We start from the raw sequence: 10714 nt of genomic DNA, 5'->3' as shown, positions 1-10714 counted from the left end.
CTACGAACGTTTAAGTTGTTAAAACAGGAATTCGGTACGGAGAGATATGTTTTATTGCCACGAAGTAGGGCAAATAGGTCTACAATAGCAAGAATGCGTAACGGTACATTCCCTCTAGGTATAGAATTAGGACGATATCGGGGTGTGCCGCTTGAAAATAGAACCTGTAAGAACTGTGGTGATGAAAAAGTGGAAGATGAGTTCCATTTTCTTTTGGAGTGTACAAAATATAGCCGAGAGCGGGTGGACTTGCTGGATATTGGTGAAAATGTTGGTTCCATGGACCGGAGGACTGAATGCGCTTCTGTCGAGTCCGACAGTGGCAGGACGTGTAGCTAGCTATATACGACTCATCTACCAAATGCGTAAATAAACCGCCTCAAATCTTAAGTAGAATAAGTCGTGTATGGTCGGACCATCCCTCCCTTTGCCGCGGTGGACATGTTGCGCTCCCGTTTGCAAATTATGAATTATTGTGTCTCGTAAGCCTTTGCAGGCTGGCTTTTTGTAAAAGGTGACACGTTAATAAAATATATATATATATACTGAATAATGTCATTTTTCAGAATATGACGTCAACTTACTGTTCAGTAGGCCCTAATATTATATCAGAATACATACCTTCACCTAACAGATCAGAAGATGTCTAGTGCTGGTGATTTTGTTCTCTCTAAATCCTGTACCGACCCGGGACATCAACATTAATTTACAAATTTCAACAAGTTACTGTAATAAAGTCGAGTAAATGATTACACTCCGCAGGTACAAAACACCGTGATCATATAATGGAAAGGGGTGGTCTGAGGGTGGAAAAGCTTCCTGCTTTTTGCTTGCCGAGTTGGGGTATAATTTTTGGCATACCCACCCCTTATCACTGGTTAGTTTGCCTGGGCTTTTGCTGTTGCCGATTTCGACGTTGAGCAGACACAGTGACGCCACTTTGGATATATATGGACATCTATAAATTGATTAGAACAATTCTGTTTAATTAAATCTGGAAACTACCTTTGTTACAAATAAAATGTAATGTTTGAATGAAATTGATAGTTATGGTGAGAATATTTTTTTCCGAATATGCGATCGATAGTTGTTCAGACAGAATACAGCTTGTTGTCATCTGGCTTGGCTTCTCGTATCATATTGGTAACAAATGCCTTGGCAACAAGAATAATAAAGAGTGTTTTTAGGAAAAGGATGTGGGTTACATATCACTAGAGTCATACAACTTATGACACTTCGATAAACTTCCATAAACTTCAAACATAAACATAATATAAACAGGACAGAGTCTTTATGTGGAAAACAAATTGAAGAAGGAGAAGGCCCATCCACCTAAACTATGGTAATATACAATATCTCAGGGCTCCTTAAGCCAACCTTCTGCAGAACTCTGCCATTTTAAATGGTACGTCTATTCCGTTGTCGAATTTAAATCTTGCATCTTGGAAAACTTTATCGATACGAAACCAGACATTTTACAACTGAGAATGCATCACCCTAGAGTGCGGTAACCGAAGCATTGCTACTATAATGGACGTAGAGGTGAAATAGTCTCCGTCAGTTCGTCAGTATGTGTCTCTTACTGCTAATAAGCATTGATTTTAAAATCTATGCTTGCTACTTAGAATATAAGCCAGACAGACAAAACAGTTGTGTTATACTCCATTTGTTGTTGTCGTCTGCTAGCACTACAGATCAAACATACGGGAGGGCGGTTGTGACAGAGATCTCCCTGAAGGCCAGTGAGTTGTGATGGTTGTTACACAACACTCTCTCCAGTAAAGGTCAAACATACGGGAGGACGTTTGTGACAGAGATCTCCCTGAAGGCAGTGAGTTGTGACACAAGACTCTCTCCAGTAAAGGTCAAACATACGGGAGGACGTTTGTGACAGACATCTCCCAGAGGGTGGTGAGTTGTGACACGAGACTCTATCCAGTAAAGGTCAAACATACGGGAGGACGTTTGTGACAGAGATCTCCCTGAAGGCAGTGAGCTGTGACACAAGACTCTCTCCAGTAAAGGTCAAACATACGGGAGGACGTTTGTGACAGACATCTCCCAGAGGGTGGTGAGTTGTGACACGAGACTCTCTCCAGTAAAGGTCAAACATACGGGAGGACGTTTGTGACAGACATCTCCCAGAGGGTGGTGAGTTGTGACACAAGACTCTCTCCAGTAAAGGTCAAACATACGGGAGGACGTTTGTGACAGACATCTCCCAGAGGGTGGTGAGTTGTGACACGAGACTCTCTCCAGTAAAGGTCAAACATACGGGAGGACGTTTGTGACAGAGATCTCCCTGAAGGCAGTGAGTTGTGACACAAGACTCTCTCCAGTAAAGGTCAAACATACGGGAGGATGTTTGTGACAGACATCTCCCAAAGGGTGGTGAGTTGTGACACGAGACTCTCTCCAGTAAAGGTCAAACATACGGGAGGACGTTTGTGACAGACATCTCCCAGAGGGTGGTGAGTTGTGACACGAGACTCTCTCCAGTAAAGGTCAAACATACGGGAGGACGGTTGTGTCAGACATCTCCAAGAAGGTGGTGAGTTGTGATGGGTGTGACAGAAGACTCTGCACGGACGGCAAGTAGTTGCGATGGTTAAGATAGAAGTTTCTCCAATAAAAGCCATACCAGCTGTGATCAAACACATATACCGTTATTCGCTTACTAAAGTAAGCACGTGTATTATATCTTCTCTAAAATTTATCAAGAATATTGTTTTATATACAGTAAACATTTGCATTGAAGTTGCATACCATTCTCTGTTTACATACAATCATTAGGTTTATTCAAAGAGCTGACATGACTGTTATAGTTGAGGCTCTGCCCCGTTCCTCTCCAGCAGTTTAAAAAAGTCCAAATGGGGGGATAATATACTACAAGTACAGTGGACTGGAGCCTCCATTATCCGGCACGTATGTTGCAGGACACCCTCATATTGACAACCTTTATTTTCATCCCAAACAGTTCCATCATTCCCATTCAACTGAACCTCTCAAATCAGGACACCTCTCTATTAAGAATAATATTTGTCAGTCCCATGAGTGTGCTACTTAATAGAGAGGTACAATTTAAATTGTTAGTCCCATGAGTGAAGTTAATAGAGAGGTAGAATACAACTGCATACACAGTACAATTTCTAGCCAGTACACAGATAATTTAAAGTGGTGTCTATACTTTGAACGGGACCTGTTGCTCGGAACTGGCTACTCATCCTCTTGCAAACAGGGCCTACAACACGGCTTCTCCTTTCGCATGTATCGAGTGAAATGGCCTGATATTGTCAGGATGGCTTACACTTGGGACCTGGTGGATGCGATCATCCGTTTTCAATATAATCCGCCTCTCGATTGTAATGACGAGTAGGGAGAAAAAAATGAATCCCAGGATGGGTTACGATGGTATCGGCCGAGGTTGGGTTGTTGCCGTTTTGGTGAACCTGATGAGTACAATCAATTTCATCATTCCCTGAGCAGTATGTGAGTTTACCCACTATACATATCGTGATCAGTTGAGTGGCTGCATGCAGGCAGCCATGCCCGCAAACTTTGTGGGCCTTATGACGAGCTGTCCCATCAGTCCTAATCTAATTGACGGCTGCTTCCTCCGGGGGGAGCACCTCATCCAGTACGTAGACGGCGGACCTTTTTTCAACTGTCCGGTATATTCTGCAAAAGAATGAAGACCCAATGATGACAAGATACATGTAAGGTTATTTCCTACTGTGAAAGAAAGAGGTGCTGTCATCCTTTAACTTGCAATCCCGCTGTGGGCTCGGCGACCGAACAGTTCGTCCAATTAGCGTTAAAATGGAGACTATAGGCACTTAGATAGGTCAGATTAAAGTTACACGAAGTCACCGATAGGGGTGTCCTATTTCACAGTACACCGTAATTATTCACGCTGTACGAGGAATACATCGATCGTTGAATCAAACACGACCCAATCTCTTGCATATCTGTCATCTGAAGACCACCAATTTCAAACCTTCGTTTGTATATTTTGAAGGCCATTTTGGATGGTATTTCCCGGGGTGCAAAAGCGGTGCAAATGCGGCTCTGTTGGAAGTCGAAATTCAACGGTTTTTGTGTCTATGCTTTGCTTTCATCAGCCTATTTAATTGTTTCCCATAGGACAGTTCAGCCGCGTTTTGCGGATATCCGGCCGCGTGGTTTTCACTAGACCGTTTGTTGCCAATTTCTACAGCAACTCAGGCTTTCGATCACCGCAACAGCTTTTAAATGTGTAAATTAATTTCAAATTAAACATTACGTGTACCACTTTTCCAATCCTTCATTATATACTTACACAATTAGGAATAGCGTGATAACACCAAAGCCAGCGGCCACCAGGAAGATAAAGCCAGGCATAAAGTATAGTGTCTTCTGGTAGACGAGTGAGAATACGAAGCTAATGCCGAGCATACAGATCTCCTCCACACATGCAACGCCCGCGAATGCCCTGCCTGGAAAGAAGACATCAAACACGCATACAAAGATTGCCAATACGACACTTCAGAACTTCGGTCCCGGATATGACGATGGTACGATTTGCGCATAACTGACCAATCAGCTATTCAGAGCCAGCAAATGACGTAAATCATGCATAATCAGGTGCGCATGACATTTGGATGGCTCTGTTAGCTGATTGGTCAGTTAAAATCGTGCCATCGTCATATCCGGGACCGAAGTTCTTAAGTGTCGTATTCTAGAACTACTCGAAGAAAACAGCGCACTGAGTTTAATTTTAAAAACTCCATTCCCGAAAAGTGCGGCATAATCCGACCATCGAGCGTCAGCGTTATGTATTTAAAAATAAATAAATATCACTTTTTAATAAAAAAAACAAAACGCTGATGCCGATGGTCGCGAGTCGCGGATCATGAATTCACTTATTCAGCTTACGTCGCGGAAATCATAGATGCAAAGGACTGACCACCATATTGTTTTCAGTTGATTGCGATGGTATCGCAATCAACTCGCTCGATGGTCGGATTATGCCGCACTTTTCGGGTATGGACTTTCTAAAATTAAACTCAGTGCGCTGTTTTCTTGGAGAGGGTGGCCGCAGTGAAGCAGAAGATTCCCATGAGACTTGTTGTGAGGTTCCCGCCAAGTCCGTCAATAGTGCAACCTATCAGCAGATACAGATAGGAGTAATATGATACTCCTTTGATGACTAAATCGGCACCACGATCATGACGATTGGCAGAATGAGTTGGCACAAAATTTCCATATTTTGTATCCGGTTGCGCATGTGTAACTGGATACAGCATCATTTTTTCCAAAGTCTAGCGCTGCCAAAGGTGGCGCTGATCTAGTGTCCTCAAAGGGTTCAGTGTACACTTTACCTTGTTCATCCGGATTGACTTGGCATGAAATCAAAGATCGGAACATAGGTATGGGTAAGATAGATAGGAAGTTTATCGCACACACTGAAATAAATACGTGAAACTGTGTGACATACTGTAAAGCCTTCTATAAGTGCCGTTCCGTCTTGGAACAACTTGGTTCACATTTTAAATGTAACCATCATTTAAACATGGACGACAGCATCATCACAGATAAGCAAGCAAAGCAGTTTTTCATTTTATCTGATTTATCAAATACCTGGGGTGGAATTGCCATCCAACACTCGCAATGTTCTCTAAGTCTCATCAAATAATGACAAGAATGCGGTTGCATATGATTTTAGGCTTCCAGCAAGAAGAACTCGTAGAACTCGTAAAAAAACTAGATTAGCATTCAACCGAAAGGCCGGTGGTCCCTCAAGTAATGCATTATATTCTCCACCACTTACCCATGTACATCATGAGGTCTGTCGTGGCAAACGCATTCAGGACCAATCCGCCCGTGGCGGATACAACGCCAGCTGCTGCAATCCATATCTCCCGAACCTTCAAGCATTTGAGCAATTTCAGTCCAATGAGTCCAGGGATTTGCAAGACCATGCCGCTCGTCGCACTGTAGATGCCAATCAAAACGGGCCCCCAGCAGAGAGGTGCATTCATAACAAATAACGTCTGCATGCTCTTCCCACCAAACGAAAATAAAAAGGCAAATATCATGAGGCAGAGCAAGAATAGTTTGATGTGTCGTTTGTTCTCGGTGAACGTGTACACATGGTAGATGTTTCGAAACGATCGCTTGATTGAGACGGTTTTAGCCTTGTCGGGGACGATTGTCTCCGGTACGAAAAACACAACGTAGACTACTGTTAGACCCATGATTCCCGTGCATGTCATGTAGGGATACAGATATCCGGTAGCTTTGATAAAATACCCCATCCCGAGTTCCGCCAAGGCCATGGAGATGCACATGCAACCTTCCAAGACTGCGATCCGAAAACTGCGCTGTTTTTTGGAGGTGGTGTCCGCGATGTAGGAGAAGACTCCCATGAGAACGGTTGTGAAGCCCCCGCTAAGTCCGTCAAGAGTGCAGCCTATCAGTAGCAGATACAGAGGCAAGTTATAATATATCACAACAGAATCTATGATGTATTTTAGCAGTCTTGCCAGGCAGGGACCAATAAGGACAATCTTTCGTCCTCTGGCGTCCGAAAGGCTGCCGTAAATCACAGTGGTAAATATTGCTATGATGGATGAACATAACTGAAGGTACATATTCCATTGAGCACTCTCGGCCTGGGCGGATTGGATTGCGATGAACGAGGGGTCGGACTTGTTTGTGTCGGCACACAGGGCGCTTGTGTCGTTCTTGGTCATGTTGTCCCCGCTGTGGGACTGATTCACCAAGATCGGATAGCCGTGTTCGAACCTGGCATACAGGTATTGAGTCAGTACTGGGGATGCTCCCGTCGAGGCCAATGTGTAGAGTAACCAGACTGGTTCCACGACAATTGTCCTTCGCGATTTGACCTTGATGGCAAGGTCATCTGATAACCTCGTGTCATTGGATGAGGTCGATCGGTCCAATTTGTCCTCTATTATCGGGTCGTTTTCTTGTCCCGCAATCCGCGGGTCGCGTTCCTGGTCTTCCATTTCAATTGGTGGGTGACTTCGGGTCATTAATCTGAAAAGAGGGTTGATGCTTTTGAATTAATGGGCCAACATATAATGCTGCGAGCACAATCATACTCTGGCCCATTTTCTGACATTCTGTAAAAAAACTGTAAGTTTTGTTGATATCACAAAATATCTAACACCTGATATTTCTAGTAATTTTCGAAAATGTTCATGATATTTTGGTGCCATTAAAAATCTTTTGATACCAGTTTTATTGACGTTTGTAGTGCAAATGTAGTTGGTTGGATCGTTTAAGGTTCAGAAAACTTCTGAGTTGTACTAGAATCGAACACTTTTTCAATTTTAAGATTCGTGATATTATTATAACTGACCAAAAACTCGAAATGTTTTTACAGAATTTCAAATAATTGACCAGAGTATGATGCTGTTCTGCATGTTTTTGAATATTGATAACTGCATCTTTTTTATAATATACATTTTTTGTGATATTATGATATCCTGGTATAACAATACCATTTTGTACGTAATTCCAATTTTTGCATGTACATGTATATGAAAGAAAGAATAGGCATGATATGCAACATTAATAAAGTTGTGCAAAAATTCAAGTTTATGTAACTTTTGGGCACTACTCTACGTCCTCCTGTTGTGATCGATCACCTAGCTGATTACTGTACTTGCCTTATAATGAGTGTCCTACAGTATATCCAACTATCAATAAGCTTTTAAGCCGGCACAGTTAGGACTTGGTTGATTGGTCAAGTCATTGGATGACTTGCAAGTAATACAATTTGCCTAAATTTAATGTCAGACGCATACTACATGTAAATGTACATTTTTTCTGGTTAAACTAAAAGGTCCATGTGACCTACATGTAGGTTGACCATGGCCCATGTCATGGTATGTATTATCAAGTATAGGCTTAATCTATACTTGCTATTATACAATAACAATCGTTCATAATAACAACTCGAGGTGAAAGCCTTAAAGAAAAACTTGGCCAACTTCCACCAAAGGCCACTATATGCAATATAGTTCAGGCCGGGTAAATTGGCTCGCCGCTCGTCGAACAGGCATAATTTTTTGCCCTGTTTAGAGAGCCGCTCGCCGAATAGCACTGGAAATCAACCCAGTTTGGCGAGCCCGGCTTGCCAAACAGGTAAATGACGCGGCCAGGGCCGTTGTGCCCACCTGTAAACATCAGCCAACATACGCTATTTTATGACCTTGAAAAATAGGCTTAGGTGGATTAGGGTTAGGGTTAGGCAGACACGGCATCTCCAGTTGAAAAAACTAGTTTCAGAAAAGCAAAACTTGAGAGAAATCCATCCAGTAGTTTTTACTTCAGACCAGGCCATTAGGCCCATTGCTACTGTAAATGTATGTAAATGCACTACAAATGCACAGTACACGACACATGCAAGCACACATGGCCATCAGTTTTGGGTCAGGCCCCCTGGCCATATCTGAAGTTGGAACGGGCTGAAATTTTGTGCCCCGAAGAAGGTCTTCCTGTCATACATTTTTCCAGGTTTTGCACTATCACCAGATCAACCCACGATAAAAGTTTCGTCGTACTAGCTAGCAGCGTTCAGGAGTTACGGCCAAAAGAAGAGTTTCACAAAGCGCCCCCTATATGCCAGAACAATAATCAAATCGCGCCGAATTTCGGTATACAAGTTACTGTTGCCCCAAGAGACCCACGCACTAAGTTTAAAGTTTCTAGGTCCAGCGGTTAAGAAACGTGCCACCATTGTTTAACGGACGACGCGCTATCGCTATAGCTCCCCTGTCCTTGACGAGCCAGAGACTTTACAACACATTAGCCAATCGGAGAGCAGTGGCGTTATATTTGAATTAATGTTGAATTAACAATGGCCAATTTCTCGCTTTTGATTCATTTTTTTCTTTTACTAAAGTCGTGCTCTTGTCGAAAAATCGATGGAGAGGAATACACACGAGTATGTGATTAACTGATAAGCAAGCGTAATAAATGCATTGGGTAGATTGCTAATGTCCTTCGCTATAACGCCAGTAGTGTTTTTGACCGCTTTGCCATTGAATCATAATGATTCGACAACTACAAATATTAATGAGTTCGGCTCTCCATTTAGGGCAAAAAAGTCGCTGTTTGGCAAGCCGGGCTTGCTAAATAGGGAAGGGAAACGAATGTGGAGGAGAGGCGGAAACATGCTTGGAGAAGGAGGGAAACGAATGTGGAGGAGAGACAGAGACATGCTTGGAGAAAGAGAGAAACGAATGTGGAGGAGAGGCGGAAACATGCTTGGAGAAGGAGAGAAACGAAATGTGGAGGAGAGACGGGCACATGCTTGGAGAAGGTGAAAGGATATGAAGGTGTGACGGGAACACGTCCGGAGAAGGAGGGACAGGAACATGCATGAAGGTCGAAGAGGGATGGAACTCATTTGAACAAATTTGATGTAAAGGGTGAACAGAAAACTGGTTCAAGCCCATGAGCGGTCCATACAAAATAGTGTTGTCCCCGGACGTGACGTCTCTGGACCGGTCACATGGCATCGTTTGTCCAATGAGGTGCGGGGGTTCGCGATGGTAATGTATAAAATAGTTTTGTGGTGTTATGCTTTTATTTTGTGATGTGACAGATGTTGAACTACCACTGATGATAGTCGGTCTCCACTTTTTTAGAACCTGATTGACAGTTCGTCCCCATTCTGATGGTATCGGCGGTATCGCAGCAATATGTAAATTCGTTGATTCGTTACCTGATCTGATGGTCGACATGGCATTAGGGACCATGGATTCTATTCGGTCCCGCCTCCACTCAACTACCTATAACAACAGGGGCGTCCAGCTTGATATTGCTAGGCTTCTATTGAAATGTTTTTAAGCTGTCGAAATTTAAATTTCAAGAATTGTGTAGTATTTAAATAATGTCTTATCGATTGTATTTGTATTATGTATTTCATCTTTTCCTCAAAAATGGGGTTCAATAAATAAAATTAAATTTAAAAAATGTATACATGTAGCACTGGCCTCACCTTGTGGAAACTGCCTGGCGAGTTCGTTACCACGGAGGCTACTCCGGTAACGACGTACAGCTTCCGGCTAAGCCGGGCATTGACCCAAGACTCTGGCAATCACCTTTTAGGTTAAGTACATTTTGTAATTTACGGGTTGGCGTTCCTCTCGCGACTTTTGGCATGTGTTTATTAAGCATGTTTATATGGAGTCCCATGGACACGGAAACGGTCTATTCAAAGCGGCCTCTGGGGTATGGAATCTGCGTGGACTCCATCCGATACATGCGCATATATTTGGGTACATGAGGTAAAAAGCTCATATTTGCGACATAATAGTGCAAAACCCCGTTCAATACGGCTATACAGAACATAGTTGCAAGGCGAATAAAAAAAGTGAGCATCATGTCAAGAAAAATTCTTGCAAGTTTATGTCTTGATAAAAACTCACCTGAACAATGTTGCAATGTCCTTGGCGTGAAGTGGTTCTCGGAATGCCGTGAATCAAATTAAATTCATTAATTTCATCCGGTCAGGCCAGATTACCTTCTCGTGATCATTGTCTCCGGTTGATTAGGACTGGACATTGATTTACCGGTCACACAATTATCTAAAACATTGACCTCATTTAAGATATGGCCTTCAGAATGATACTGTTGAAGCCGCGCTAAATAAGGCCTAAATTTTATGTAAGGGCAATATTAGTGCTGTTTCCTTTTT

At 42.8% G+C, this 10714-nt stretch overlaps 1 protein-coding gene across 2 annotated transcripts; it reads right to left on the bottom strand.

The window, feature by feature from the left end:
- Nucleotides 1–2698: 2698 nt before the first annotated feature.
- Nucleotides 2699–10556, bottom strand: LOC135484919 (lysosomal proton-coupled steroid conjugate and bile acid symporter SLC46A3-like). Of its 2 annotated transcripts, none has more exons than XM_064766623.1 (5): nt 10446–10556; nt 5810–7041; nt 5361–5444; nt 4319–4475; nt 2699–3678 (listed from the first exon to the last, which is right to left on the bottom strand). In XM_064766623.1, exons 2-5 carry the CDS (start codon nt 7035–7037, stop codon nt 3597–3599), a joined length of 1551 nt encoding a protein of 516 aa, XP_064622693.1. In that variant the 5' UTR covers nt 7038–7041; nt 10446–10556; the 3' UTR covers nt 2699–3596. The 2 variants fall into 2 exon arrangements, with proteins under 2 accessions (XP_064622693.1, XP_064622694.1); XM_064766624.1 differs by lacking the exon at nt 10446–10556 and adding an exon at nt 7677–7831.
- Between the last annotated feature and the right edge of the window lie 158 nt (nt 10557–10714).

The sequence above is a fragment of the Lineus longissimus genome, chromosome 3 (genome assembly GCF_910592395.1).
Source record: "Lineus longissimus chromosome 3, tnLinLong1.2, whole genome shotgun sequence".
Classification (NCBI taxonomy): domain Eukaryota; kingdom Metazoa; phylum Nemertea; class Pilidiophora; order Heteronemertea; family Lineidae; genus Lineus; species Lineus longissimus.
This window is presented reverse-complemented; position numbering and strand designations above follow the sequence as displayed.

Coding starts and splice junctions, on each gene's coding strand:
- LOC135484919 (XM_064766623.1), bottom strand. CDS start 7,037: ATGACCCGAAGTCACCCACCAATTGAAATGGAAGACCAGGAACGCGAC. Junction 4,476..5,360: donor AGTCAATCCGGATGAACAAG/GTAAAGTGTACA, acceptor TCTTCTTTCCAG/GCAGGGCATTCGCGGGCGTT. Junction 3,679..4,318: donor ATCACGCTATTCCTAATTGT/GTAAGTATATAA, acceptor ATTCTTTTGCAG/AATATACCGGACAGTTGAAA.